Source organism: Lynx canadensis, chromosome X (assembly GCF_007474595.2).
Source record: "Lynx canadensis isolate LIC74 chromosome X, mLynCan4.pri.v2, whole genome shotgun sequence".
Lineage (NCBI taxonomy): Eukaryota > Metazoa > Chordata > Mammalia > Carnivora > Felidae > Lynx > Lynx canadensis.
The window spans coordinates 112177409-112194401 of NC_044321.2; the positions used below are offsets into that span (position 1 = coordinate 112177409).

General features: G+C 41.2%; 1 protein-coding gene across 2 annotated transcripts in view; it reads right to left on the minus strand.

Annotated features, from left to right (window-relative positions):
• The window catches only part of MCF2 (MCF.2 cell line derived transforming sequence), a 71766-nt gene that overhangs the window by 17630 nt on the left and 37143 nt on the right, over nucleotides 1-16993 (minus strand). For both annotated transcript variants that reach the window (XM_030306172.1, XM_032592235.1), the window contains 8 exons: nucleotides 16727-16793; nucleotides 15974-16089; nucleotides 15777-15846; nucleotides 14119-14211; nucleotides 9447-9539; nucleotides 7567-7692; nucleotides 6777-6998; nucleotides 317-409 (listed from right to left, as the gene is read on the minus strand). In XM_030306172.1, the coding sequence (XP_030162032.1) occupies nucleotides 317-409; nucleotides 6777-6998; nucleotides 7567-7692; nucleotides 9447-9539; nucleotides 14119-14211; nucleotides 15777-15846; nucleotides 15974-16089; nucleotides 16727-16793 (880 nt within the window). The remainder of the gene's footprint in view (nucleotides 1-316; nucleotides 410-6776; nucleotides 6999-7566; nucleotides 7693-9446; nucleotides 9540-14118; nucleotides 14212-15776; nucleotides 15847-15973; nucleotides 16090-16726; nucleotides 16794-16993) is intronic.

Below are 16993 nucleotides of genomic sequence, written 5' to 3' on the forward strand. Positions count from 1 at the left end.
ATGGCAAGGAGCCTGCTTGGGATTCTGTCTCTCCTTCTCTCTGCCCCTCCCTTGCTTGTGCTCTCTCTCTCTTTCACAATAAATAAACAAACTTAAAAAAATTCATTTAAAAACTCAAAGCCCGAGAAAGCACCATAGACCCATCTCAAGTTAAAGAAAACATGTGCTACTGAAAAAATGCTTGATTACACCACAAAAAATATGAAATAATATTTAAGCGACCTAAGTGAGAGGAATGAGAACTTTTATAATGGAACCAAAATTATTTTTGTTTGTTGCAGGTTATGACTTCTAGAATAATTCTTAAAGGACCAACCTGGACAATATAAACTTCTTCCTTGCCAGCATACCAGATTTCAAACTTGCGGTTATCTCCTTTTACATATTCAGTGATGCCAACTTCATCCATCTAGAATATGTTAGTCAAAATTGTCATGAGGGTTTTATTTGGAATATGAAATTACATTAAATCTACACTTGTCATACTCTAAATGAAACAGAATTTCTCCCTGGGCAAAATACACATTTTATATTCAAGAATATGAAATGATAAATACAACCACAGACCTGAGTATTTAAGTGTTTTCACTGAGCTGTGCGCTTACAGTATAGATTACGTACTCCATTCCAGTGATGGAAACAAATGTTACAAATCTGAACCCCCAACTAGTCCCCATAAGATCGAACCCCATTACAATTAACTGCACACTATGAAAACAAATTACTGTGTCAAACGCAGAACTAAAAGTAATTAAACATCAATAAAAAAGCTCATCCCAAAGTAATTTAAATGGTTACTTTTAATAATCCTTTGTCAGATAAATTCATCTGACAGATTATTACTTATCTCTATGGAGGCCTTATAAGTGATAAACAACCAATTTATGGGGTGGGGGAAAACCAGCTAGGTACACAAGGGTCCCCTCTATTCCACCAACCTCTCAGCCTCTCTGGAAAACAAATTATCTGTCATAGCAGAGTGAGATCTTCCTGTAGCCAGTGAAATTGTTTTTTTAATGTTTATTTACTTAGTTTTGAGAGAGCGAGAGAGAGAGCACGAGCAGGGTAGGGGCAGAGACAGAGAGACAGAGAATCCCAAGCAGGCTCCATATTGTCAGTGCAGAGACATGGGGCTCGAACTCATGAATCGTGAGATCATGATCTGATCGAAATCAATTAACCAACAGAGCCACCCAGTCGCCCCAACCAGTGAAGTTTTTGTATGCAATATCCCTTCCTTACCACAATTTTTTCTTCCCTGTATGATTGTGCAAAGCACAAACTTTTCAATTTTCTTTCATCCTGTGCCAATAGCTTAGTTAATTCTATTTTGTGCCATTTCACTCCCTCACACACACATTCTCTTTTAGTTCTCTTCTGCCTTCTGTTTTTGTTCAATTCCCGTCTAATTATCTAAAGGAATATCTCATTCTTTGTCCCATTTATAAGTACCCCAAACAGCGCTGATTAGAGTTGCTAAGCATTAAAAGTACCCCTAGTGAGGTCACCATATCAAGGGAAAGAAAAGGGGGGCACCTGGGTGGCTTAGTTGGTTAAGCATCCGACTTCAGCTCAGGTCATGATCTCATGGTTTATGAGTGAATTCGAGCCCCATTCTCTCTCTCCCTCTCTCTCTGCCTCTCCCTTGTTTGTGCATGTGCACTCTCTCTCTCTCTCTCAAAATAAACATACACTGAAAAAAGGGAAAGAAAGGGGATTATGCTTAGAAATGAGATGCATACATACAAGAGTCTCTGATGTCTACCCTGAACGTGGTCCCATGTTACTTCCAGAGTCTCCAAAAATACTTTTTAAGGTTCTTTTTTTAAAGTTTATTTATTTATTTTGAGAGAAAGAAAGAGAATCTCAAGCAGGCTCCATGCCGTCAGTGCTGAGCCTGGTGCGGGTCTTGATCTCACAAACCATGAGATCATGACCTGAGCCGTAATCAAGAGTTGGATGCCACCCAGGCGCCCCTCCAAAAATATCTTCATATTCCTACTCAACTGCCCCAACTAAACGTACTTTGGCTGAAACATCGGGATTTAAGATAAATAATAACCTCATGTTCAATCTCTATTTAAATTGATTGCATTTCAACACATACTTTTAATCGCTTAAGATGGATCACACCTGGGCTTTGGAGTCTGCGAGGCCCGGGTTGGAATTTCATCTCGTATTATTAAGAGCTATGTGTTCTGATGGAAGTTGCTTAACCTTTCTGAATGGCAGTTTCCTCAACTCTAAAACGGAAAGAATACCTTCTTCACAGGGTAGATTAAAGGATTAAATAGCATGCATTAAATGCTTAGATCGTATAATGAGCTTTTTAAAGTATGAGTTTGCTTTGTAAACTTTCCCTTGTTTGAATTGCAGTTTTGTTATTTTTCACTACATACCTATAGCATACGTAGCATTATAGATTAAATGAGTTTTTGATTTGCCCTGGTAAGCTAACCATGATGTCGATCAGACAATCTTGTTCTGAGTTCCAAACAAGTCACTTACAAATGATCTACTGGAATGCAAAGGTTTTACTGAAAGGTTGTCAGATGTTATTAAATGTTACGATACCATGAAGTGTTTACTATACCGTGAAATTTACTCCGTTTTAGAATCTAGGGGCAGTTAAAGGTCTAACTATATGCATACAGTTATATAGTACTCTATAGTACATATTATATATAATAACAAGCCTGATTCTATAGTTACATCCGAATTGTGGTCTCTGCTGCATCTATTATATTTGCATTCATATTCCTGGTAGCTATGAATATAAATCCTTTATTATAAAGCATTTTATCTGAAGACATCTCAGTGTGTCAAGTGTTGAGGGCTCCAACTTGTAACCTAATTTTTTGTCATCAAGGTAATGTAAAGATGTCAAATCTTTACACTGTTAAAAGTCATCCAGTGGGTCAAGAACTCGGCAATGATCACCAACAACTACCAAGCTGAAGACATTTATATGTATGGAATAGAATGTATTTACTTCTTGGGTTAGTATCATTTAAAATATTGAGGGCCATCTGGGTGGCTCAGTTTGTTAACCATCGGATTCTTGATATCGGCTCAGGTTGTGATCTCATGGTAGCAGGATCGAGCCCCGCGTGGGGCTCTGCGCTGAGCCTGGAGCGTGCTCGGAATTCTCTCTCTCCATCTCTTTCTGTCCCTGACTCACTCGCGCTCTGTCTCTCAAAATTAAATAAGACAAACATTTGTTTTTAAAAAAATTATTTTTTTTTAATGTTTATTTACTTTTGAGAGAGAGAGAGTGTGTGTGCACGCACAAGCGGAGGAGGGGCAGAGAGAGGAGGACAGATAATCCAAAGCGGGCTCTGTGCTGACAGCAGACAGCCCGACGTGGGGCTCGAACTCACAAACTGTGAGATCACGCCCTGAGCTGAAGTCGGACACTGAACTGACTGAACCACCCAGGCACCTCAATAAAATAAACATTAAAAAAATTGATCTTGAATCACATTAACAAAAAATGTAGCTAAAATGTAAGTGCTATGAGGCAGGTACAAGAAAGATACTGGGTATAAAACGGTAACATGGCTGTATCTTCAAAACAGTTTCTGAGACCAAAAAGAAGAAAGAAAAAAGAGAATTATAACGGATTACAATTTATGCAAATTAAACTAGATGCGCACAGACCATCGACATGCATTTAACAAAAACACGCAAACTGAAGGATATACATCAAATAAATGAGAATGGTTGCTACAGGGGTAGAGAGGAAATTAAGTGTGGAGAATAGGGAACAAAGGAAGGAATGAAAGAATGAACGAACAAAAAAACAAGGCCTTCCAGCATGGTGCGGTGATTAACAGCATCGACTCTGGAACCATCTACCTGGGTTTGAACCCGTGCTGCGCGGCTTACTAGCTATGTGCCCTTGACCAAATCAGTCACCTCTCTGGAACTTGGCTTTCCCACCTTCAAAATGGGGCTCACCACAGTTCCTACTTCATCTAAAGTTGCCATGTGGGTTCAATGAGTTAACAGTGCCATTTATAAACACTTAGATCAGCTTCTAGCAAATAGTAAGTGCTCCATGCAGGGTTATTAAATTAAAAAAAAAATTAGGTGATGATAATAAATGCAGGAACTGAGGAATCTGAAGAACTCGAACCTCTCCGTCTGGCTGTGACCTGAGGGCCTTTCCTTTGTACAGAAGCGGCCGGCTTAAAATATAGCATGCAATTGTTAGGCCACGGGATTCTAGCTTGATAGGATGAACTCAAGACAACGGTCTGGGAAAGTGACAGGGAAGTGGCATTCTGCGTCCATCCTCTCTACTAAAGAGAAAACTTGGAAACCGGTAACCCCAATCGTTACGTCACACACCGACTAGTACTGCTAGCGATGATTTAATCCCAGAATCTCACAATAGGAAAGCAAGAAGAAGTAAACAGAGTGAGGCTTAGGAAACAGCCAAACTTGGGGCGCCTGGGTAGCTCAGTCAGTTAAGAGTCTGGCTTTGCTTCAGGTCATGATCTCACAGTTCGTAGGTTTGAGCCCCACGCTGGGCTCTGTGCTGACAGTGCGGAGCCTGCTTGCGACTCTCTCTCTCTCCCTGCCCCTCCCCGATTTGTGCTTTCTCTCTCTCTCTCTCCAAATAAATAGACTAGAAAGAAAGAAAGAAAGAAAGAAAGAGAAAAGAACTAGCCCAATTTCCATCTTTGTCTGTCAGTGCGATCACCATTTTCCTGGTACTCCTGGCCTAAACCTTTGCAGGCAGCACTGAATAATCTTTTTTATTAAAAATATTAGACATTATCGGGAAACCAAAGAAAAAGGAGACTGATTTTTTTTTTTCCCTTCAAATGTCAGGTATTATTTCTTTCCTGTATCTAGTAAGTCACCAAGCCCGTCGGTCTCCTTCCACTGAAATGTTTCTTGCATCTAGCCGACCCTGTTTCCATGGTAACCATTATAGTTTGAATTCTCATGACTTGGTTCCCGCATACCAGTCCCTCCTCACTCTAATGTACTTCAGAAACATTCTGTTGCCCACCACAGTGACAAATTCAAGTTAAAAAAAAAATCGATACAAATCAGAAATACAACATTAGGTACTGGCTAGGTCACTCTACAAATAAAAAGCTAACCAAACGCATTTGGGTCCAACACACCTATGGAGAGAAAAGTCTCATCCCCAGAAATAGGCACAGAGACAGCAAGAGATCTAAACGCCGGCTGAGGTCAACCATAAAATCTTGGTGCTCAATCGATGTTTGTTGGAGACATAAAAGAACAACGGAGATCTGGGGGACGTGGAGGTGGGCTGCTGATGTCAAAAGGGCAACTCGGTGCATTTGCTGTAAAAGCAGCCGGAGTTAAGGAAACCTGTGGCGCTGCTGAGGGTTCAGAGCAAAGCAGGGGAAACTCGACAGTAGGAAGAGGCCCGAATCGGGTCGTAACTCTGGGTAGGAACTTTGTTACCAACAGCCTGGGACTGTCGGCCTTGTGGGGAGAATCAAAAACAGGGCCTGCTTATCTGGGAGACTCCAGACACAAAACACCTCGGGACACACCGCTTACCCTCTGTCCCTGCTGCTTAAAATGTCGTCAATTTTCAAATGGCTGACAACGAGGAAAGAACATGCTCATAAAAAATGACTCAAGTCAGGGCGGTTGGGGAGGCGAGGTAATAGTTTTCTCCATGTTCCAGTCTTCCCACAACAAGTGTTATATTGCCTCTACAATTTTTTTGAGATTTTATTTTTAAGTAATCTCTACACCCAACCTAGGGCTCGAACGTACAACCCCGAGGTCAAGAGTCACATGCTCCACCGTCTGAGCCAGCCAGGCGCCCCTGCTTGTACAATTTAAAACTTGAGGGGCGCCTGGGTGGCTCAGTTACGCGACCGACTAAGACGGTGCTGACAGCTCAGAGCCTGGAGCCTGCTTCAAATTCTGTGTCCCCCTCTCTCTCTCTTGCCCCTCCTCCGCTCATGCTCGCTTGCTCTCTCTGCCTCAAAAATAAGTAAACATTAGAAACAATTAAAAAAAAAAGACCTCTACTTAAGATTTTGAGGGTTGGGGGAGGACAAAACGGGCAAAGGGAGTTCAAGGGTACAAATTGCTAGTCAGAAAATAAGTAAGTCCTGGAGATGTCATGTATAGCCTGGTGACTGTGGTTAATAATACTCTATTGCACACGTGAAAGTTGCTAAGACAGAAGATGTTAAAAGTTCTTACTGTAAGAAAAAACTTACAACGGTGTGGTAATGGATGTTACCTAGGCTTATCGCGATCATTTTGCAACATACACAAATATCACATCATTGTGTTTTACACCCGAAGCCGATATAATGTTATACGTCAATAACGCCTCAATAGAAAGATTTCATTTAAAAAAAAAAGGGGATGTGAGGGACACCTGGGGTAGCTCACTTGGTCGAGCGTCTGACTCTTGATTTTGGCTCGGGTCATGATCCCAGGGTTGCGGGATCGAGCCCCATGTTGGGCTCCATGCTGAGCATGGGAGCCTGCTTGAGATTCTCTCTCCCTCTCCCTGGCTCTGTCTCTCTGTTCCCCTCCCCTGCTCGCATTCACGCTCAAATAAGAAACAATAAATAAATAAATAAATAAATACATACATACATACATAAATAAATAAATAAATACATAAATAAATCAATCAATAAATAAGTAGATAAATAAAGGGATATGCATGTATAAAACCCACTCATTTCACTCGAAAAGGTGCACAAGCTTTTTTACATATGAAATAATATGACGTTACACAATTTAAATTGTCTTACTTTCAAACAGTGCTTAAAGCTGTACGATGGGTATCTATCAGACCCTTCTCCGCTTTCAAAGCGCCTCTTACAAAAGACAATGGCTTTTTCATACAAGAACAGATGCCGCTGCATTGGTTTGAATCTAGCAAAATCCTTCATTTTTGTAGCGCCTTTCTTGTGTCCAGTCCAAACACTGAATGCTCCCTGCATTACCATCTTGCCCAGTTCATTTAAGTTTCCCTATGAAGGAAAATCAACACTCATCAGTACAAGGTGGAGCTACATTCGGGCCTCTGACATCAACGTCGTACTGTGTAGGCTGAGCTACTAAATTCCTGCAACACAATTTGTACGGTCTTTAAAATTTCATTCATCACAACTTTACATGAAAACGCGCCATGTGTCACACGGGTACATAATTAGGGCGGGGACAAGAGACAGAAGACAGCTCCTTTTCCCTGGCTTCCTGTCTCCATGTGGATGTATTTAGGGTAGGCCCCCACCCCCCACCCCACCCCCCGCCCATCTTCTCCTCAATCCTGATTGGCGATTGACATCTACCGGTCCTGGGATCCCCACTAGGCAGAGCTAAGTCTAAAGACTTGATTTTTTTTCTTCCGTATCTATCTGGGACTATGCGAGCAGCAGTTCCGGGACAATACATCTCCTTAGAAGACCGAAACATTCCTTCAAACAAGGTCTCCCATTCTTCGGCTCTTTTTTATTTCTCAATTGGTTCCGGGCGACGAAGAAAGAGATCTTAACTTGCTTACCCACAAAACTGCGACAATCATTACAATTTACTTACAATATAGCCATTTATTGCGCTCTGATGCATGGAGTCATTAACTGACTTCAGTAAATCCAGCATTGTGTCCAGAGCCTCCTTTAATTGTTCAATCCCTTGGCAGCCGTTGCTATATTTCAGCAGCTCCTGTGATTAGAAGTCAAAAATTAATATTGGCCAGATATTAATAGCGGGAGAAAATGAATACACTTCTGGCTAACATGCTTTCAAGGAGGAGTCCACAGATAATGTCATTTTGTGAGTAATACCTTTCATTTGCTATCCGTCCCATTAGTACTATATTTTAAAAACTGTGTCAAAATTTGGGAAGAAATGGAATAGTGACTAAACGGCATCGAGTCAAGGGCACTCACCGCTCTTGAAGCTGCAGAAAAACAGCTATTAGGACCCACTAGAGATTTATGTTTAAAGTAATCACACTTTGGGGCGCCTGGGTGGCTTGGTCGGTTAAGCATCTGACTTCGGCTCAGGTCATGATCTCACGGTCCGTGAGTTCAAGCCCCGCGTCCGGCTCTGTGCTGACAGCTCAGAGCCTGGAGCCTGTTTCAGATTCTGTGTCTCCCTCTCTCTCTGCCCCTCCCCTGTTCATGCTCTGTCTCTCTCCGTCTCAAAAATAAATAAACGTTAAAAAAAAAAAAAACAACTTTAAAGTAATCACACTTTTCTGGCCTTCGACATACAACAATTTGTCTTATTCATTTTTCCTAGATCACAGAACACTGTGAAAACATACTGTCAAATAAGCTCGGTGCTTACACTTAACACAACATTTTTGTAACCTGAATTTCAACGTGACACGAGGGGTGAGCCTCCTCCAATTTTCATCAAGAAGGCTCCTACGAAATACCGTCTCAAACTCTAAGAAATGTGTGTTTATGGGGCGCCTGGGTGGCGCAGTCGGTTAAGCGTCCGACTTCAGCCAGGTCACGATCTCGCGGTCCGTGAGTTCGAGCCCCGCGTCGGGCTCTGGGCTGATGGCTCAGAGCCTGGAGCCTGTTTCCGATTCTGTGTCTCCCTCTCTCTCTGCCCCTCCCCCGTTCATGCTCTGTCTCTCTCTGTCCCAAAAATAAATAAACGTTGAAAAAAAATTAAAAAAAAAAAAAAAAGAAATGTGTGTTTAGTTCTTCCCAACCATAGTAAAAAGATTGGGGCGCCTGGGTGGCTCAGTCAGTTAAGCGTCCAACTTCGACTCAGGTCATGATCTCGCGGTGAGTTCGAGCCCTGCATCGGGCTCTGTGCCGACAGCTCAGAGCCTGGAGCCTGCTTCGGATTCTGTCTCCCTCTCTCTCTCTGCCTCTCCCCTGCTCGCTTGCTCTTGCGGTCACTTGCGCTCTCTCTCGAAAATAAACATTAGGGGCACCTGGATGGCTCAGTCAGTTAAGTATCCAACCCTTGATCTCGGCTTGGGTCATGATCTCAGAGTTCATGGGTTTAAGCCCCGCATGGGGCTCTGAGCTGACAGCTCAGAGCCTGGAGCCTGCTTCACATTTTTTGTCTCCCTCTCTCTCTGCCCCTCCCCTGCTCATGCTCTGTCTGTCTCTTTCTCTCTCTCTCTCAAATAAACATTAAAAAAACTGTTTTTAAATAGTAAAAGTTCGGCATTACACATACATCAACGTAACTGGTATGGATAATTAACTCGCTATAAAGACTCCAGACAGCCTCAGATTACATCTATGCGCCGGGCACTTTAAGGGCCACAGTGAACCCAGGCCCTGAGCCTACCTATTCCTGGTGCTTCCTAGTCACCTGCTTCCTTTTTAATGGCTTTGATACATTTGACCCACGGAAGGAAGGAAGGAAGGAAGGAAGGAAGGAAGGAAGGAAGGAAGGAAGGAAGGAAGGAAAGAACGAAAGAACGAAAGGCTTTATGTAATTACCTTTAACAGTAACTGATACTTAGTGATTCGTTGCACGGGTTTGAGTAAATAGGAATCCAGACCAAGCCTGTGTTTTAATTTTCTTTGACATTCCTGTCATTAAAATATAATTATCAATGAATTTAAGACATGCACCCATGAAAATACCAAGCATTCACTGATTAGACCCAATGCATGCAGGTTTCTTACATCTCAAGGGAAATTTACCAGGAAAACCACTGTTACATATGGTGTGGAAATTATAAGCAGCGGTATACGTAAAAAAACCACTGTAAATGTTGCCTTAAGGATTTGAGAGGTATAAAATGCCAAGATTTCAAATACTAATAAGTTTTTACATAAAATTTGCATTGATGTGGAATGCCTAAAAGATGAGAAAGCAATGAATGACCATAGATGAACATGATTAAACATGAAACATGACTAAAAAACGTATGTAAGAAAATTTTTAAAGGGCTCAGCTGCACAGGTCAAGGCCAAGAAAAGGAACAGGTTGTACTGAATATAAATCAAACTGGGTATGAGGAGAGGTTTTTTGAACACCACAAGAAAAATGGAGACCTCATCAACTGGTGCTATATTTCATCTGATTATTGGCTCACTGCCACTATAAATATGAGGGTCATGCCTTTGGGTCCTGGGAACATTGTAGGGTCCCTAACTAGGGCGAGATGGGGCTGATTTGGATGAAATGTACATGTAAGCAGTACAGAACACAGAGAGAGTAGGAGAGGCTATATATGTGTAAGATCTGGGACCTGCCTCTGAATATAGATAAAAACCAATATACAATCTAATGCACACAGTTAGCAGCTTATGGTTAAAGATGATGGACCGATACATGCATTTAGCTCCCCTTACTCATGAAACCCAACTGAAATGATTAAAAAAGTAATTTTTACAAGGCAAAACCCAAAGTTACAAAGATGGGAGAGGAAAAACACATCAACCAAATATGGAAACTGAACGCCAAAGTGATAATGTTAGACAACTGTGCACGCTAGAGAAACGTGACTCTCAAGTTGGCAGAGTTTTCGGAAAAGCCAAGGAACAAGTCAGTTTATGTTATAGAACACCTTCCCCCCGCTTCCACAAAGACTCCAGAATTACAGACATCAAGGACCTCTGAAAGGGGGGAAATGAAGGTCAGGTTTCAAAGAATGTGGTTGTTGAAAGTCTGCTTAAGAAGTAAGTAGAGGGGCACCCGGGTGGCTCAGTCGGTTAAGCGTCCGATGCCTGATTTCTGCTCGGGTCATGATCTCACAGTTTGTGGGTTTGAGCCCTGCATCAGGCTGTGCACTGACAGTGTGGCTCCTGCTGGGGATTCTCTCTTTACCCGTCCCCTGCTTGCTCGTACTCTCTCAAAAATCAATAAACTTAAAAAAAAAAAAGTACATCAAGATACTGGGGTGCCTTAGTGACTCAGTCAGCTAAGTGTCCAAGCCTTGATTTGGGGCTCAGGTCATGACCCCAGATTCATGGGATCAAGCCCGGCATTGGGCTCTAGGCCAAGCATGGAGTCTCCTTAAGATTCTCTCTCACCTTCTACCCCTCCCGCTGCTCGCACATGCTCTAAAAAAAAAAAAAACAAAACCAAATAAATAAATAAATAAATCTATACATTTAAAAAAAAAAGTAGACACTAACACACATTGGTGCGAGTGTGCAGTGATCAGGACATCACACACTGCTGGCCGCGATGTAAAATGGTGCAGCAACTTGGGAAAACAATCCAACAGTTCTTCAAAAAGCTAGAGAGAGTTACCAAATGACCCAGCAATTTCATACCCAGGTACATGGCCAAGAGAAATGAAAACATATGTCCACAGAAAAACTTGTACATAAGAGGTGGAAAAGAACCAAATTACCATCAACTGATGAATGGGTACACTGAATGTGGAATACCCAGACAGTGGAAAGAAGAACTCATATCTGCCACCACATGGATGAACCCTGAAAACATCATGCCAAGTGAAATCAGCAAAACACAAAAGATCACATATTTTATGATTCCATTTATATGAAATGTTTAGAACAGGCAAATCTAGAAAGACAGAAAGTAGCTTACCAATCACAGAAGGCTGTTGGATGGGGGGGGTGGGGGGCGGGGAATGGGAGGTAATTACTAAAAAGGTATGGGGTTTTTTTTTTTGTTTTTGGAGTCGTGAAATTGTTCTTAAACTGATTGTAGCGATGGTTGCCCAACATTGTGGACATAGTAAAACTACTTAATTACACATTTGAAAAGGCTAAATTTTATGGAATTTTAATTACATCTCAATGAGTGGTTACCCCCAAAATTAAATGAGCAGAAAAGTTAAAAAAAAAAAAAAAGGAGAGAAGGCTCAGAGAACCATGCCACCTTGCACAACTAGGTGGATGCCTGTCCCTTCGCATAGCAGGAGAATGGATGTTTACCTGAAAAAAGTAAAATGGAAGGCCTATGAACTAGGGAATATCTGATCCAGTTGAAGACAGAGTACCATATTGAAAGCAAAGAGATTACTTGAATATTTATGTACCAAATTAAATACTCTCAGTGTTTTCACCTAAGTTGGCTACCAGAATACTGGCAACCAGATCCTTATTCACCAGGTAGTAGACTTAGGAATCTAACCAGCTTGAGAAAGATACAGGTGTAGGGATCCCCTCAAGGAAACACCTTGACACAAATCACTCAATAGTGAGGACCATGGTCAATAAATCCACATATGTGCAGGAAAATTCCAGCGAGCTTTGCATTCTAGTGCTTACTCTCAAGGTAAGTGGCCAAACAAGTGTCACCAGACATTTGTGGGAAGTATCGAATATGAGTGACAGGAACAAAATGAAGAAAAAGAAAAAACAAAAGCAATCTGAAGACAGCAGAAATTATGCAAGGAGAAGAAAACTAGTTTTAAAAGGAAAATCTATTCTTATTACCCTCATAAAGATAAGTGAAGATACTGAATTCATGAAATGAAAACAGGGTTCTATTGAAAGGAACATTGAGGGAACAAAAAAGGGTAGAGGCTCTACAAAATTAAAAATATAATGGCAGACACAAAACTCTCAATAAAAGGACTGAAAGACAAATTCCAAAAAATAGAGCAAGACAGCCAGAAAATAAAAAGATCAGAGAATTAGAGGAATGGTCGAGAATGTCCAACATCTGTACAACAAAAATTCCAGAAAGACAGAATGGAAAAATTGTGCAGAGAAAATCAAAGAAAAAAATCCAAGTAAATTTGGACAAGAGGTTCCAAATTCAAAGGGATCGCCACAAGACTAACATAATGGATGAAAATAGTGCCAATGTCATAGCACTATTTGTGAAATTTCAGAACTCCAAAGATACAAATGTTCCCATAAGCTTTCAGAGAGAAGACAAAAATAGGTTACACACAAAGGATGGAAAATCAAAATGGTGGGGCACCTGATAGCTCAGTCGGTTAAGCATCTGACTCTTGATTTCAGTTCAGGTCATGATATCATAGTCATGAGAGCGAGCTCTGCATGGGGCATGGAGCCCACTTAAGATTCTCTCTCTCCCTCTCCCTCTGCTGCTAGCCCACTTGTGCTCACTTGTGTGTGTGCATTCTCTCTCTCTCTCTCTCTCTCTCAAGAAAATAAATAAATAAAAATAGCATCAGATTTCTTAACAGCAACACTGGAAGCCAGAAAACAGTATAGCAAATACCTTTAAAATTCTGAGGACAATTATTTCTTACTTACTGGGTATAGACTTCTATACCCAGCCAAGCTAGCAATTAAGTGTTAGGGTAGATACACTCGAGACATTTGTAGACATGCAAGTTCTCACAACTTTTACCTCCCAGTAGACATACAAGCTCTCAAAACTTTTACCTCCCAGGCACACTTTCTCAGTAAAACTGCTGGAGGATATGTTCTACAAAACAAGTGAGTGAAACAAGGAAAAAATATGGCACCTAGGAAACAGGAGAGCCTACGCAAGAGACCATGAACAGAATCCCAAAAGTTATATTCAACAAGATCCCAGGTTGACAGCTGTGCAACAGGTCTAGTGAGCCTTGATGAGCAGATCAAAAAAGTCCAGGAGAGATTAATTCAAAATGAAATTCAGAGAAAAAAGAATATGTTTAAATGTACTAAGAAGAAATTTATATAACTCTCTTAACTCGGAGAGTCTATGGGTAGGTAGAATAGGGAAAAGTATCTAAAAAATTAAGGAAGTAAAAAAGACAATTGCAGGGGAAAAAAAGGGATGGAAAAGCAACCATCTTATACTGGAGGATTCGTCTGAACATAGGAATTACCTAGTCTTACTAATTTACCACTGTATCTGTATAACTAAACTTATAACCATATTGGATGTTTTGGAGGAAAAGAAGTATGTGTATGTATCTGATGGTGAGGCAGGGGCAGTGAAAGAGGGCTAAAGTAGCGATATAAATGTTATTCGCCAACATGGAAGTAAATATCAAAGGAAGCAGCTGAAAGAAAGAACCGAAAGTGGTTGCCTCTGGGAAGCAGCATACAGATTTGTGCGCATGTGCGCACGCGTGTGCACGTACACATTGTGTGGCAGGGTCAAACTGTTCTTTGAGCTATCTGTATTATATACGACTCACAGTAGGAATGGATTCATAAATAAGAACTATCCCAGTGTCTTCCGGAAAGAGTATATCCAATACCTGAATAATTACTATACCTGGAAAAAGGCGCATTCTGAATACTTCTTCCAAATTGCCTCTGATCTGGGTTTATTCTGACAGTATTTTGCATACATCTGAAAATCATCTTTCTGTGATAAAAAGCACATTCAAACGTATTATCAGTCTGTGAACATGTACTGTTCTTATCAAGAAAGGCTGAGCTAGAATGAGTAGAGCCAAGCACGACATGTGGCCTAAAGGGCCTGCCACACTGGCAGTAAGTCAGGATCCCTCTCTGGAACCCAAGAAAAACAGGCCCACCAGACTGAGCAGAGGAACACATAAGTATCTCAGTAATCTCACCACCTCCACTTACCAAGTTGGAGAGCTAGGGAAAAGCCTTCTCCGACTGAACTATACAAATAGATGAATTTGTTCACAGCTGTAAGCCAAGAGGGTACCAAGGAACACGCCGTCTCCATGCCACCAGCCTCTCAGTTCCCTAGTGAATGAACTTGTGGCTAACTTCCAAGTCCCTTGGCTTGTCACTGGGATATCATCGTTGTACCATGACCCCGCTGGGTGTGTGACCATGCTATTCTCTCCCCCTGGAATCGTCTTTCCTGGACCCTCATCTAATGGGCTACCTCCTAGTCACTCTCTAACTCCCACCTCATGAGTCATCTCTTCTGGAAAGCCATCCTTTATACCTCCAATCTATGTCAGATGCCCCTCTTCTTGGCTCTTACGGGATCTTTCGTATATCCCCGATATAGCACAACTCACACTGTATACAATGATTTTCCCCCTGTTCTTCTCTGTGAATATACTCTTGGTCAAATATAAAATCTCCAACGAGCAGCACAGACATTAAGTACTATATGAGCCCGAAGGAAAAAGACTGGTGTTGCTTAGGGAAGTCAGGGAAGAATCTGGCTACCATTTAAATATGTTTAAAGTCCGAATATATTGAGAGAGGTAAGGACAAACAGTTTTTTCTTAACCATATCATATTCTGAGTCCATTAACGCTTTCTGGGATAAGACATCTCTTTGGAAGCTTTCAATGATCACCATTATCAAATTGACTCTCAAATCAAGATGGAACTGATTTTTCAGGAAGAGGAGGAAGTAGATAAGTAGATAAGCAGAGAATATTCTAAGGAAAATTCTAATGGAGGAGAGTATGATTACAAAGCTTGGGAAGTCCATTGTGCTAAGTATTCTCTTGGGATGTGGAGAAATGAGCCTCCCTGAATGATCTCATAGAATAAAAAGAACAGACAGCCCTCTGTTTCGCAAAGTCCCCATGATAGATGCCCTGGTGTCTGAAAGCCAGACTACGTTTGATTCTAAGACTTTACATGCATTAGAGGGGAATACCAAGGCATCTCTTAGGCTAAAAATTAACCAATCCAAGAATGGCTGAGCTAAGATGATTCCTACTCTCACATCTTCATAGCCAGGCTGGTCCCTGACTCCTGGGATCACCCAGAGGTCAGTGGGCACAAGCTGAGCCATTGAAGCGTCTGATTCCGTCAGTCTCTGTAACAAAACTGGGTTTACCATTAAATACCTGATGGAGTGATGGGTCTCCTCCCAAAACATAAAGACATAAAAAACAATACCTACTTTGTCTCTAAATCCGATCCTACACAACGAGCTGCTATTTTAGTGGCCCATATTTATATATTTTTAAATAATGATTAACAAACCCTTTCGAGGAAACAAGGTCCCACTCTCTCTGGAGCGTCAACGCAATTTTCCAGACTGCTCAAGAAAATGCTGTGAAAATGTCAGAGGAAAAAAAAAAAAAAACCACGATATAATTTTACATCAAATACAGTAAATTAGTCAACAGCCCTTTAAATAATACGATGCAAAAGAAACATTCAATTCGGCAATTACATACTCGTTATGGAATTCATAGATTTCTGCCATATTTCCAAAGAGGACATCCTTTTTATTTCTCAGGAGAGGTGGCATAAGATCAAACATCTCAGGATTATCCATCTCCGCTCTGTAGCCCTACCCAAAATAAATACATTTGTTCATTTAAAACACGTTCACGTTAATACTCGGTTGGGCCACCAAAGGGTATAGCTACAACAGAAATGTGTACAGCGAGACTCCTGGGTGAAAGCTGTTTGTAATTCCAACAATCAAATCTTCCAGTACCCGAAGTCACCCATTTACAAAAAATTGTTGTTTTCAGAAAGCCAGACAAGGAAATCATCGTTGCCCGCTCAGCGCGTAGAACAAAGTGACTCTCTTGGCCTTCAGGGTAGCTGATGGTATAGGAAACAAACTAGAAATCAAGCAGGAAAAACTGTATTACAGGTCATTAACCTCTCCTTAAGCTGCCAGTAAGTGTGTGGGTTTTTAGAGCAAATTAATATTATGACAGGTGTATCAAATGAATGGTTTTCTTTTACCTTTAACTCTTTCCAGCACCGTTTCTACACAGCACAATTCTCACTACTGAGGGAGAACCCGAATACGCACATTTAACGCATGGGCAGCCTCAAACAATGGGAGAAACACCTACTGCTGGCACGTGACAAGGAAGGAAAGAGACAGAGAAGACTGTCCTCAGTACTTCCTAATGAATGTAGCAGGGAGAGCACTGGGGCGAAGGTGGGAAAATAGAATTTGAGTCACTTACCAACAAAACAGTAAACAGCTCATGAACATAGACCCTCTCTGTCTGTATCAGCTCATTTAGGACGTGGCTAAAGCGAAAAGACAATATTTATCAGTTATTTTGTTGCCTTGGAATTATGATCTTTCAATCGTTATCATCATAAATTGTCTAAGGTAAAAATTGTTAACACCTAGGAACTACCAATGGTTTTGGCTTTATCATCAAAATATGGAGTGAATCGTATAGTCTCTAGAATAAATATCACCCACAAGACGCTTTAAAATATAT